General features: G+C 28.9%; 1 protein-coding gene across 1 annotated transcript in view; it reads left to right on the top strand.

Moving 5' to 3' along the window:
* Nucleotides 1-12,213, top strand: part of LOC105199501 (lysophospholipid acyltransferase 7) — a 38,725-nt gene extending 26,512 nt beyond the window's left edge. The window contains exons 5-6 of the mRNA XM_011166639.3: nucleotides 2,399-2,720; nucleotides 11,621-12,213. Coding sequence (XP_011164941.2) covers nucleotides 2,399-2,720; nucleotides 11,621-11,842 — 544 coding nt within the window. The 3' untranslated portion in view covers nucleotides 11,843-12,213. The remainder of the gene's footprint in view (nucleotides 1-2,398; nucleotides 2,721-11,620) is intronic.
* Nucleotides 12,214-15,197: the final 2,984 nt, after the last annotated feature.

Below are 15,197 nucleotides of genomic sequence, written 5' to 3'. Positions count from 1 at the left end.
TTGCATCAATTTACGAAAAAGATGACGTTACTCCAGAATCCCTATTCTGCACACACGCTTCTTGTTCTTAATGTTATTGGTGTCTTTGCGCAGATATCGTTAAGAACGCGTGTACAGAAAGGACCCAGCAGCGGGAGTCTGTAATTCTTAACGACAGTGTCGGTATCATTATCGTTATATTGTTGTTGCGCAAATATTATACAGTATTATATAATTGGGTTCGTAAATAAATTTTTGAATTGGAAAATTTAATTGTTTTATCAAAATATAAGTACTATGATAACGATTTATTAAAATAAAATCAGTTAATTTGGTTATATTTTTTTAATAATAAAGTTCAAATATTCATAGAAATTCAAATGGATGAAAACGCATCGCTATTGGTGTGACGTCACGATGTTGTTCCTTTTCCGCGTGCTTCGAGCCTTCTGCTGTGTGATAGTTTCGCATAATTATTATTATCAAATTATAAACAAAAAGTAGTTTCAAATATAGCAAATATTTTAGAATCAGGTTTTATTAAAGCCGATTTAACAAATTTGTTTAAAATAGACGTATTTATGGTTTGTGAGTTTATTAAGGAAAATGACAAATTCAACGCTGCTGAAGTTAGAAAATGCAAAAGCTGCAATGTAAGTTCATTTATTTCTAACATCAAACGAAGAGTATCCTGCAGCCAAAATATCAGTAACCTCTTTCGTATCTCATTGTCAGTAAGATGAAAGGAATAATTTGCAGTTCGTTCTCTATCGAGTTGACAGGAAAAAATATGTGGCATAACTCCAGATTTCATTTTTATAGGCTCACCCATTGAAGAAAAACAAATATAATTTTCCATGTCATCTTTTAGTTAGAAAATATCAACTAAAGAATTATTTGTATAACATATCATTCTTAGATATTATTCTCATAACCTAGTCTCAAAACTTTAGAAATATAGATACTAATGGAAATAATGGTTTGATATTGAATATTTACAACAAAATGATCATCACAACAAAAATAATTCGATTTTTTTGATTCATGCGGACGTCGAGCCAATCGAAACCACAACTACCTTATTACTTCTTCGCGTAGTACTGTCACAAATACTTTAGCGGGTGCACTTTTCGTAATATTTTTGCACAAGAACACCATCGATAATTCATGTTTATTTGTTGTAATAACAATACAGCAGTTCAAATTAAATAAAAATTGAGCATACAGCTGTACTAAGTACTATGTGCATACATATTATGTTTTCGGCAACAACATCGTGACGTCATTTTTGAGTTCGGATAATCTCGGGCAATTCCGGAGCGTTCAAATGATCAGACGCTCGACTGTGTTTTAAAATTGCTATAACTTTATAAATAAAGAGTAGATTGCAAAAATAAAAAAGTTACAAATATATTTAAATATATTCTATCGATTGACAATGTTACTAAAAATTGACTTAAGAACCGAATTATACATGGTAAAAAAGCTACACAATGATACTGTAACAATACTAATACTATCGTTGCCATGAATTACAGAACCTTGCTATAGACTGATATATCGGTTTCAGATTCGGAAGGGTATAACAATTTTTCCGTATTTGAGCTTTATGTTATTATATTTCTAGAATAATTATTTAATGCATTTGCAGTAAAAATTTTATTAAAAAACTATTATAAGAACATTATTATATCGAAATTGACTTAAATCATCAAAAATCGATATATCGATTTCCGACCTTCTAAAATTTATTTCCAAAAATTAATTTTGAAAATTTTATTTATTGTCAATATAAATGCAAATAAAATAGATTTTTAACAGAAAATTGTGTAATGTAATAACAGACTCTATTAAGGATGTTATAAAATAACAGATTATATCCTAAAAAAGATATTTAATTTTATTGTTGAAAAACATACAATTTATATAAAAAAAAGCATATTCGTAATCTTGAGTTCCAGTGTGCTAAAGTAATTCATTTTTGTAGTTTTATAGAATATAAAGGAAATAAATTACTGAAGTATTATTAAAGACAAAGAAGATCAAGTCGAGCAAGATAAATAGAGAAAAATATATAATGTTAATCTAAAAAACTTTTATTTAAAATTTCATAAAACGCAAATATAAAGAAAATATAGTCACTGACTTATAGTGTTTCTTACATGAATGATATAAGTTTTGTAGACTCGATATATCTAAGAAAGGTATGTATTTATTCTTTTTGATTCTGAATCTCCCCAGATAGCAAGTTGACGTGATTTGTCGTCTTTGACGACATTTTGATATCAAAATAAAGTCAGTTTGTTACCTGGATTTTACATTAATAATTTCGACAAAAATTGACTCTTATTAAAATGATTATTCAAATGATCCATTGTGAAAAATGTAAAAGCAAGCAATGTTTTTAATAATTTTTCAGATCGCTTGATTGTGAGAGAATTAAAAAAGAAGAACAGGATTTCGAAACGGTTCACAACATGAACGTGTGGGAAGTGGAAATGAATCCATTCGTCAGGCACACGATGAAAATGTGGAATACATGTGTACAATATTGGATGGCTGTATGTATCTACAAAAGATTCCCTCATAAAGGTTTAAGAACCGTCGCCACGTTGACTTTATCCGCCTTGTGGCATGGTTACGCTGCAGGCTACTACTTTTGTATCTGTCAAGTCCCGCTGTACTTACCTTTCGAGAACATTTGTACCAAATTCTACAATCAGTGTGAAGAAAATGGATTTGTAAGTTGTCCATATATAAATTTAATAATACAGAGATATAAAAATCATTTTTGGAAATTCAACAGTACAAATAGGAGAGATTCTTTCTTTCTCTATTTATTTATTTTACTAAAGATATGTATAAAAGATTTTCGCGTTTTATATCTAATCAAATACTTAACTAATTATATGACCTAATATTAGGTTTTAAACAGTCAATTTAAAAGAAAAATATTTTTTAGAATTAATTTTTTATTTAAACTGTTAAAAAAATTTTTTTAATTTAAGGTTTAGGTTTAGGTTCGGTTTTAACTCCACGTTGACAGTGGCGACGTAGTATCGCAGGAAAAATTAAAATAAGTGTGAAACGTGACATAATATTGACAATAAAATTTTGTCTTCCATGTCATTTGTTTATGTGTTTCATTGTGAAACTGTGACTGTCTCATATTTACTGAATTTGTAAAAAAATGAACCACAAGTAAAGTTATCTTTGAATTTCATACATAAAGCTTTTTCACTCCTTTCAACAATTGTTCGTGTATTTTTTTGAATAAACTTTACTTTATGTGTTTTTTACGACTATTTACTGATTGTTAGGCGGAAAAAGGAGTTAAGATCCATTTCTACAAGTGTTTTGAAGCGATCCCATTATTCTGTTTTATCCAAATTCTCTTTATTTACAAGTGCCACAGTTCAAACTTTTATATATTATTTCTCGCTTATGACGTCATAACAATATGACTACGGCGACTACTTAGAACCTATCCAAACAAACTTGCATAGCTGTATAATCATATGTATAAAGAAATAGATTCGTTCATTTTCTTATGCATATGCTAATGGACCAATCAATTTTCTTATGCATATAGTTATGCAGCTATACAAATTTGTCTGGATAGACAAACTTGTATAGTCCCTCAAGAAATGCTTCACAGCGGTACCGGGGAGCTCCCCCTTTCTATTGGAATAGATCTAAGTCTTCTGAGCTGGTTTTTAGCAGGTAGTGGAAAGTAAACGGACTTCTCCTTGGGCCAGGTGGATCCAGGAGGGTTCGGAATTCCTGCATAGCCCCTGAACAATTGGCAGGGTCTAGGGCAGTACATCAATGTATTTTCCCCTCATTAAAAAAAAAGATAAACTTGTATAGATGCATAACTAAAGCCTTGTGTACACGATGCTAGAAATCAGTTCTAGTTCTCGATCCGAGAAAAAGTTACTAAAACTCGAATTATGGACACAGGCAACTCGGATGAAAATCTCGAATAAAAACCTCGTACAAAAAAATGCATCCTATCCCATTTTTCCGTAGAGGAGAAGAGGGTAATATGGCACCCATTTGCATTTTATTGAATAACTTTATTTATAATCAATATTTTCTATTGAAACTTGAACGATTATATTTGTCGAAGTGTTGTTTGACAGATTCTATTATTTTATCCCTATTTAACATTAAACAACAAGCAAAATGATGTCTCTAATGCTTCTAAACACCGCTTTTTAGAATAACAATCGATTTATCAAAGAAATATTTCGATATAAAAATTTTGCTTAAAAAACCATATTAACAAAATTCCATGTTATTGTTTTAAACTTTGTATAACTCGAAATGTATATGGTCGAATAAAAAGTTAAATAAAAAAAAACACTCGAGTGTGTTACCTTCGTGTACGTACCTTCGTATGATAATACACTCAAATTTAAGAATAATGAGGAAGTGTATGCAATTAAAGGTTAAAAGTGTACCTTGAAAAAGTTTAGAAGGGCTCAAAAGTAAAAATGCTTTATAACAATTGTCAGTTTATTATCTATTGGCATATTAGCATCACTAAAAAATGGCGGGCTACTAAACGAATAACTCCATAAGCAATTGTTAGAATACGTCACTTAATAACGAAAATAATAGGGGTAGCCATATTGTCGAGTAGCCATAATACCCTTTTCTCCTCTACTAATTGCTATTAGATTCAGTTTATAGTGCCAATATTATTTCCTTATAAATAGTTGACGAATGTTGGTTAATGTAGCGTTGGACATCGAAAATTGTAATTTTTAAAACATTTAATAAATAAAAATCATAATATTTCAATATTAATATAAAAATCAGTAGCTAACTTCAAATATTCGACTATAACGCTATCTAAAGTCATCAAAATACAACTATTTCAATTCGAGAACTTCAATCGAGATCTCAGACCGATTTCTAGCATTGTGTACACAAGGCTTTAGAAGCTTTAATTTTACTAAAGATCAAGTTAAAGATACACTTCAGAATGAATAAAATATCAATTAATTTAAATAAAAAAAGACTTCTATAGATTTTGTATTACATAAAATAATCTTTGGATCTATATTCAATTGACATAGGCAAAGTCGCGTGGTGTAAATTAAATCACCAGATGATTTAGGGTTCCAGTTTCTTACATTTATCGTACTGTTGGTTGACTGCAAAATAAAGAAGTTTTCGAGTTTCTAGATATTTTTTATCCTGCCGCTAATCAAAATTCTTGTAAAATTTGTCATACGACAAATGTAATAGTATCCTAAGACATAACAAAAAAGTTTATTTTTAATTTTGACTTTATCGGTCACTTGATAATACTTTCTACTTGCAGTCTTGATTTAACCCTAAAACACACAAGTGGGTCTGAGAGATCTTTTCGAAAAAACTTTACTTCTGTGCTATTTTATTTTAGTTAAACAATGAAGTTGGTCAATCATAGCGGTCGATAGAGGAAACTTCAAACTTTTTTCCACCTAGCCCACATCTTCTTTCTCATTCCATATTCACACAGTAAGCGATCGGAACTTTAGGAGAATTTCCAGTAATGTGTTTAAAGGTTAAAAATTGCAATCGCTTTAGCGCTCATAGCACTGTAAGCATTATTTCATTTTAGTTATTTACTAAATATTGAGACTCCTAAGTAGTATCTCCGCTATATTGAAATCGCGATGTCATAAATGAGAAATGACACGTTAAAGTTTCTTGCGTGTCATTTGTAAATAAAGAGAATTTGGATAAAACAAAATAATCTAATGGATCTAAATTATGTCTTTCTCCCTTGAGTCAGCTAATAGTTGTAAAGGCTCATCTACAATAATGGAGTTAAGCATAAAGGCTGCAGTTAGAGTAAGAAATAAAATAAAGGGTACAGCAGAATAAGAAGAGTGATTTTGAGCCTCGCGCGTAATCAACCGTTATATAGGGCCAAATATCCATCTAGATAAAAGAAAATTTTGTGCCAAGTTTCATTTCAAAAGACCCCCACAATTTCAAGATATTGCAAGAAATGTGATTTTTCATTAACATTTTTTTCTCCGTTAAATCTAAATTAATCTTTACAAAAAAATTTATGGTTATAAAGGATATCCATATACATGAACTTTTTTTTGTCGTTCTGTGCTAAGAATTCTGTTTTTAAAAAAATCCAAAATTTTTAAAATCGCATTATCTTTTGATCTAAAATAGTGGCTATTTTTAAAAAAATTCAGTGGATGAGTCATGTGATATATTATCAAGATTTTTTTCAGATTTTTGAATTTGGTGTTGAAAAAAAAAATTAAAACCGAATTTTTAAATTATTTTTTGGTCTTAAGTACATCCAATTGACATGTATTACGTTGTTTTTAAATACAATTACCTCCGATTACACATTTGCAAACAGTAATATAAAATTATAGACTTTACGTAATTTAAACTATAAGATTTCAATTTTTTTAATCAGAAAAATTAATTCAACTGATTTTAGCAGTTTTTTCATTTTCTTTAAATGTATATTTTCTTCAATTTTTAACTTTAACATGCACATAATACATATGATAAACTTATCTACTTATGATAATGCTGAAGTTAGCGGTCATTTCCAGCGGCTAGATCCAAAAAGCGAGAAGCGAATAGCAGTGCGGGGTTCCAGATAATAAAATGCATTTTACGACGTGTTTCCATAAAAAATTCAATGAGAATAATGACACGTAATGATGAACGGAAAAAGATTTAGTTAAAATTATAGAAAATAATAACAATACATTATAAAATGTATATATAATATGTATATAAACAAAAACGATAACATTATTCTCATACGCATGATGACACCGAAATACTTTGAATTTTTCAATATCACACACGCATTGTTTATTTAAAAATTATTAACAATTAACGGATCGTGCAAAAGTCTCACACATGGTGATAGAGTTTCAGAAAAAATTCTGAAATGTGTGGGGCATAAGGAAACCGAAAAACTTTGTACTTTTCAATATCGCGCACTTATTTATTTAAAATATAATTAACAATTAGCGGTCAGATAGTGCACAAGCTATGGTACACGCATGGCAGTAGTGTTTCAGAAAAAATTCTAAAATATAATCTGGGGCATGAGGAAACCGAAACAATTTAAATTTTCAGTATCGCGCACTTATTGTTTATTTAAAAAATTATTCACAATTAGCGGCCAGATGGTGCACGCATGAAAAAAATGTATTTATGTATTAATGTACGTATGTTTAAACTTTTTTTTTACATTAATACTGCCGGCATTTACGTTACCCGAAGTGCACCACGGAGGTTACACGGTCGGATTTGGCACATCATATGTGTCTTTAACAGACATGATGTCCTTTGCAGACACAATGTTTCTTGTGAACATAATATCTCTTATAAACACAATGTCTCCTATCAGTGGTGGGTAAAAACCTGGTTTTTTTAAAAAAAACCAAAACAAATTTTGTTGGTTTAAACCAGATATTTTTGGTTTAAACCTGGTTTTCGGGGTTTTTTAAATTTAAAACTTGTTTTATATGTTAATGCAATTTTAATATTTATAATTACAAATAATATAATATTTAGCACTTTTAATATTTAATATTAAAGCTATTTTAATATTTATATAAGAATTTTAAAACATAAACAAATGTTTTTGCTACACACACATATACACACACACAATTAACAATTTTTCATTTTTTATCTTTTTGACATTGAAATGAAATGGAATGAAACGATATTGTACATTATTTTAAATTGCTAAATAAAATAGAATCAACCATTAAATAGTAGGAACTAATAAAAATTTATTATTTGTAAATTTTAATTACAAATAAAAAGTTTGTGTATCAGTTTTTATTGTATAATATGAAGATGTTTTTTTTACTCTTAGTTGTGACTTTTATTAAAAAAAAAAGAGAGATTGGAGAAGACTGTAAAAACTAGTAAGCTCGTTTTTTTATATAAATTACTAAATACTTATTAATTACGAAAATTATATAATTTTTATGTAATTAATATAATATTTATGTATTAATATATTACGTAATACATGAATAATATAAAATTTTTTGTAATTGTATTTTTATAAATATTGTTCATATAATAAAAAAGTTTCTTCATTAAATTTAAAATTATTATTATTATTATAGAAATGAGGACTTCACACATTTCACTCATTTTGGGCGCAGAACTTCTCCAGAAAGTTTTATATATTTAAAAATGCAATTTAAAAAACCAAAATAATGAGAAACCATGGTTTTAATTAAAAAAAAAAACACGTGATTTAAACCGTGGTTTAAATCGTGGTTTAAACCATGCCAACCTTGTTTTCTATAGACATGATGTCTCTCATAGACTCAATGAATCTTACAGACATGGTGTCTCTTACAGACATGATGTCTTTTATAGACAAAGTTTTTTGTTACATACTCCTTTTGACGAGTATGACGTCTCTCAGCCGTGATGTCTTTTACAAACATAAAAAAATTACATAACTTAAGGCTCCTGATTCCTCAGCCGAGAATTCCGCGCTGACGGTAGCGACATTCCGTCGCGGACAAAATTAGAACTAAAACACATGAAACGTGAAAGATTGACGATGAGATGTTGTCGTGCATGTCATTTTGTTATGTGTTTTATTGTAAAAATATAAATTGTCTCGTATTTACCAAATTTGTAAAAATGGACCGCGAGTAAAGTTTCTTTGAATTTTATACATAAAAGTACATTTTTCACTCCTTTCAATAGCTTCCGTGTGTTTTCCTGTCTGAATAGGCGTCACTTTATGTGCATTTTACGATTATTTACTGACTGCTAGGCGAAAAAAAGATAGTGACCGATATTTAGAAGTGTTTTAAAGCCATCTGCTTAGCCTGTTTTATCTAAATTGGCTTTATTTACAAATGGCATGTTTGACAAAATTACGTGTCATTTCACGCAATTTCTCGCTTCTGACGTCACGACTTCAATATGGCCGCGGCGAGTACTCAGGAGCCTTAAATTATAACTTACATAACTTTTGTATTATAAATTATAGACTTTTATTCTTTTTTTTAACTTAAACACGTCGTTATATGCATTTTACTATCTGGGGCCCTGCACTGCTATTCGCTTCTGGCCACTGGAAGTGACCGCTAACTTTAGTGTCATCATAAGTAGATAAGTTTATCATGTGTATTATGTGCTTGATAAAGTTAAAAATTGAAGAAAATATACATTTAAAGAAAATAAAAAAACTGCTAAAAGTGCAGTTGATTTTTCTGACTAAAAAAAATTGAAATCTCATAGTTTAAATTACATGAACTATATAATTTTATACTACTGTTTGCAGATGTGTAATGGAAGGTAATTGTATTTAAAAACAACGTAATATATGTCAATCAGATGTACTTAAGACCAAAAAATAATTTTAAAAATCGGTTTTTATTTTTTTTCGTTCCACCAAATTCAAAAATCTGAAAAAATCTTGAATATAATATGTCATATAACTCATCCACTAAATTTAAAAAAAAGGCCACTATTTTAGATCAAAAAATAATACAATTTTAAAAATTCTAGATTTTTTAGAAATAGAATTTTTAACACAGAACGACAAAAAAATTAGAGTTTATGTATATAGATACCCTTTATAACCATGAATTTTTTTGTAAAAATTAATTTAGATTTAACAGAGAAAAAATTATTAATAAAAAATCACATTTTTTGCGATTAAGGTAGAAAAATACAGATAGCTGCTGAAAGAAGTGAAAAATATACTTTTACGTATAAAATTTAAAGAAAACTTTACTTGCGGCTTATTTTTGAATTTATTAAGTACAAAATTAGTTACATTTTCACAATGAAACATAATAACGTATGATATACAAGATATAATTTTATAATTAACGCATTACTTTTCAAACCTATTACTGCTAAAACTAATATTTTATCATTCATGTGTCATGCGACAAACTTGTCGGACGTTATAGATTATTGGCTATAAGATAGAACATTTCTGCAAACTTGATAACTTCTCTATTCTGTAGTCAATTAATAACATTCAATTAACAAGTTCATACAGCACATGAAATATCAACCCAATTTTTTCCGCGATACTACATTGCCATCGTGAACGCGGAGTTTTCAGTCGACTACTCAGGATGTGTTCCATTTAAAATGCTGGCAACGCTTCTGAAATTATTTCATCTTTGTTGTTTATCAAATATTAAACAAGGGCAAATAATCGTGAATTGCGAGTTATTCCTTAATTCTTCTATAGTAATATTTTATGCACATTTTATGAATATTTTTATAATATTATTTAAAGTAGTAAAGAGATATTTTGACCGTTGCTGTATCAATACAAATTGAACAAGAATGCCTTTTACGGTCGCAGCTAGGTCTTCGTGCTTGTATTGCTTGTGTGATTTTTATAATATTTGTAATAAATATGATTTGTTCAATCTAATATTATAAAAATATTTATAAAATATCTTGGTAAATATTTATAAGATATTCGAATAATTATTATACATACTTTTTAAATATTTCATGAGTAATTGTGTACTGTTTGGGCTAAATCATATAGTGCTCAGTCAAAGACAGTGTAAGAAATTCAGTACTCCTTGTAATGTGCTCTACTGATATTATATTTAAGAAATTTAATATTTCATCATAAATTTTGCGTGCCACATAACAGTTATTTAAATTTATGTTACACGTTATGTACACCCAGCAAAATTGATTCTGTCCCTCGGAAAATTTTCCAAACTGAGAAGTCATCATCTTTCTACATACTCGCAGTTCATGATTAATGTAACGACTAGAGCTTATTAGTCGTTACGTTAATCATGAACTATAAGTATGTAGAAAGATAGATTCTTAGTTTGTAAAATTTTCCGATTGACAGAATCAATTTTGCTAGGTGTACGCGAGTTTGACAGTTTCGCAATTATTTATTACGCATGAGCAAAGACAGTGATTCGCATTCCCAAATTTATTTAAAAAAATGTTGCAACCTCAGTGTCCACAACTTGTATGTATGAGTGGTGGACAGAATAATTGCGACACTTTTTTCGTTGGTTTTCAGAATGTAGCCTGCTCATCGAATGATTAAACATAATTGATTCTTACTTGTGGATCCAAGCAGTTCGCCGCTCGATGAACAAGGCTGTTTTTAAAATTCATAGAAAAATTGTCGCAACTATTCCATCACTGTACGCATATATTGTAAATGACTACTTTGGTTCTGATATACACCAGTACTAAAAAACTGTAGTTCTCGTTACGTATACTATAGTATTTTTCAGTAGTAGCAGTAAATTTCGGAACACGACCCTTTAACATTCCTTCAAGGGAATAACGTTTATATGTCAGAGAACTTCACTTAAAGATATACTTTTTTGAAACAATTGATTAATTAATCACATTATTGATCGATTATTCAGAAAATTTTGTCAATCTTAAACTTTGAATCTTCTACATTGTGGAAAGAATTCAATATATAAATCCGATTTATATACGTATAACGTTTTTATCAATTTAGACTGAATCTATAAATATGTCCAAAAATATATATATCTCTAAGTAAAACGAACTTTTTAGAGCAATGTTCTCGTATATTATTGCAAATATTGATTTACGTTATTTATTTATATATTTTTATAATGAAATACAGGGTAGGAAGGCCTGGGGACTCTTGCTCTGGTGGGCAAAACTCACATGCATGGCGTACCTCGGTGTGCCCTTTCAATTGCTGCGCTTCCAAGAGATAATACACTTTTACAAGAGTCTATACTTCTCCGGACATATCTTAGGACTTGTGGCCTATTTGATCGTACGAGTTCTAAAAACTCACTTTCTTAAACGACACCCAACAGAGGAACACAAGAAGAAATAATTTCCTCACGAATGCGTCAGTTTTAAAGTAGAGGTTCCTGTATTGCGAGAACAAAAAAATATGTCTCGATTTAACCATTTTTTAAACTGTTAATTAACAGAAATCTATATCTTCTGGTCCATAAATTAAGAGCTTAGAGAGATTTATCAATTTTATAATTTTTTGTTTTATTGTTAATATCGCATCACTGATAATTTTTTTTAATTATTAATTATTAAAGTCTAAGATTTTAAATGTGTTTATACAGGGTGTCCGGAAAATCGCTACGAATATTTCGGAACGTGATTTGGGATCCCAAAAGAAGGAAAAAAAAGCTATATAAACATAAGTCCGGAAATAAGTCGTTTCCGAGTTATAGCCACTTTTATGTTTAAAAAAATCGTATTTTATAATAGTTCGCGTGGCATCCCTTCTTAATTTTTTTTATTAAATTCCTAATTTTTTTATTTTTATTTCTAATTTTTTCAGTTTTCGAATTTTATTTTTTATTTAATAATTTTAATTTTTTTTTAATTTTTCGATATTTGTAATTACATTATTTTTTAAATATTTTATTTAATTAAATAAGAAAAAAATAAAATTCGAAAATTAAAACAATAAAGAAATGAAAATGAAAAAAATTAGAAATTTAACAAAAAAATTTAAGAAGGGATGCCACGCGGATTATAAAATACGATTTTTTTTAACATAAAAGTGGCTATAACTCGGAAACGACTTATTTCCAGACCTATGTTTATATAGCTTTTTTTCCTTCTTTTGGGGTCCCAAATCTCCCGAAATATTCGTAGCGATTTTCCGGACATCCTGTATATTGTTATATACATATACATACATTCAAAAGCTTTAACAAGTTCAAAATTTTCTTTTATCTCGTGAAAAGTATCTCGATTGATTAAAAAAACTGTAGTTTTTAAAAATACATCTCAATAAGAAAAGAATTTTCAATTCATCTTTTAGTTTTGTCTCTATTATATTTTGCTGTTCTTAAATTACATAAAATAAATTTAAGAAAAAAAATGTTTGAAGCATTGCAACTTGATAAAATATCTCTCTTTTACAAAAATTAAATTTAGACTTTCTAAACTTTAAAATACTTTTTTTTTAAATCAATGCAATAATTTTTCGCAACGATATCGAACTTCTTATGTAAACTCATTTATTGTAAAAAATATTTTTTAAATTTTGAAATTAAAACATTCACAAAAAAAGAAAAAATAATAGAAAAAAACATTTACAATAATTTTGTCAATCTTAAAACTTGTTTCACCTAAATTTAAAAAAAATTTTTAAAAACTTTTCATATTTATCTTTTCATGAAGTACGAAATGCTTAAAAGCGTGCTAAAACTTTTGAACAATAATATACTCAGAGATCATACATATGTAAAATCGAGAAGACGCTTTAAATGTTTTTCAGCGTGACATTATTTGAAGATATCTCAAAATCATTTTGAAAACGTTTAATATCTCGATTTTGTGATGTGCTGTGCGAGTATGATTTGTGTCATTTTTCTTGCGGAAGTGCGATGTATATAACAGTGATCATATTTTAATTGAAATTCAGTATTTAAGTAATCGATTAAATTATAGACTGGTCCTATATTGTGTTTACAGATGCAGCAAACAATAATTTGATGATAATCTTCATCAAATGTAAAACTTTAATACAAAAGATGATAAGTCTTCCCATCTCTGCCGATGTTTAACGACTTATTTTACTTTTTTATAACCAGTATGATCATTTTCTTAATTTTAATTTGTTGATACACTTCTCGATCATAATATGGGGAAGGAGGGAATTTTAGAGATGCTTGTTTGCATCAAAAATTATTAAATTAATTAGCAATTTAATTTCGTAATATTACATTTCTGGTTCTACTTAACAAATATATTAAAGTACAGATACTTTAAAGTCCGGACACACAACGCACAGTTTAGGGAAATTTCAAAATGAATATAAATTCATTTTCTTCTTTGCGTGCAATACGATTGTCAACACATAGATGACCTCTTCTGCATATATTGGTAGATATATGGGACCTAGTTTTAACGCCGGTTCCGAACGGTCTATTAGAAGAGACTTACCTGGGCAGAGTTACTCTCAATGGTTTACCTTTACCTTCTGAGCTGTGGCGATCGCTTCTAAATTAATTAAAAACTGATTTAGAGTTATATCGTTTTGGATGGATTTGAACCCGGATTTTTGGTACGGAGAGCAAACTCGCGACTCCTTACACCATGCACACACACACACACACGCACACACATCTTCATCTAGGAAATTATTATTGAGCACTAAGGGCCATTTTTTTTATTTAAATTTGTTGACTTTCTGATCACAACATGTCGATTATATTGTTTTTTTATATTCCATTACACAATTCATAGATTAAGGGAGACCGAGTATTTGGTACCTACAAGGAAATCGGGAGTAGTGGTAATCGACATAAGGGAGTCATGAGTGTCACGTGACTTGTCACATGACCACGTTAGAGCACTCCATTACTTTTTGGAAATATTCGATAATATTCGGCTGTGGCTAGCAGCGTCGTATAACCATCGACATAGGATACTTAGAGTGTGCGAAATTAATTAAAGTTCAGATAAAAAAAGGACAGTTTTGTGTAAAAGTTTAATATAGAGATCTTATAATATAGAGCTTTACACGAAACAGAATGTGTCCTTTTATATCTGAACTTTAACCCCTACTTCTTGATAGTGCAGTTTAAATATACTGCGGCAGATGTGAATCGAATATTATCGAATATATCCAAAAAGTGTTCCAACGAAGTCACGTATAGTTAGACTGTGCTTTTACATCGATTATCACTTTTCCCTCGCAAAAACTCGGTATCCCCTAATCTATGTCACTATTTTTTACAGATATTTTGAATATCAAACAACTATATTATTAGAGTCTATTACTTATAATATATAGAATATTACTTATAATATATATATATATATATATATATATATATATATATATATATAGAGAGAGAGAGAGAGAGAGAGAGAGAGAGAGAGAGAGAGAAAAGGAAGAGATTGTGAAATATCATTTTGTTTTTTGGCAACAACTCAATAAATATTAACGCGAAATAATTCTAATGTTAGCTTATTAGTCATAGAATTCTACCAATTACCCTATAGGTAGAAATTCATCACGAACATAATTTACAATTTATTGAGAAAAAAGCCTCTGCATTTGGAATAGCAGAGGGATTGTGGAATACAAATCATTATATTCATGAAACATACTTAAAAAATTTTTTCTTAAATAATTTTTTTGGCTTAAAACTTTTTAAAATAAATTTTTTGCTTCTAATAATTATATGCCTGCAATAAGATCGTAACGT

The sequence above is a fragment of the Solenopsis invicta genome, chromosome 13 (genome assembly GCF_016802725.1).
Source record: "Solenopsis invicta isolate M01_SB chromosome 13, UNIL_Sinv_3.0, whole genome shotgun sequence".
In the NCBI taxonomy this organism is placed as follows: Eukaryota; Metazoa; Arthropoda; class Insecta; order Hymenoptera; family Formicidae; genus Solenopsis; species Solenopsis invicta.
The sequence above is the reverse complement of the archived record's forward strand: the minus strand, read 5'-3'. Positions and strand labels throughout refer to the sequence as shown.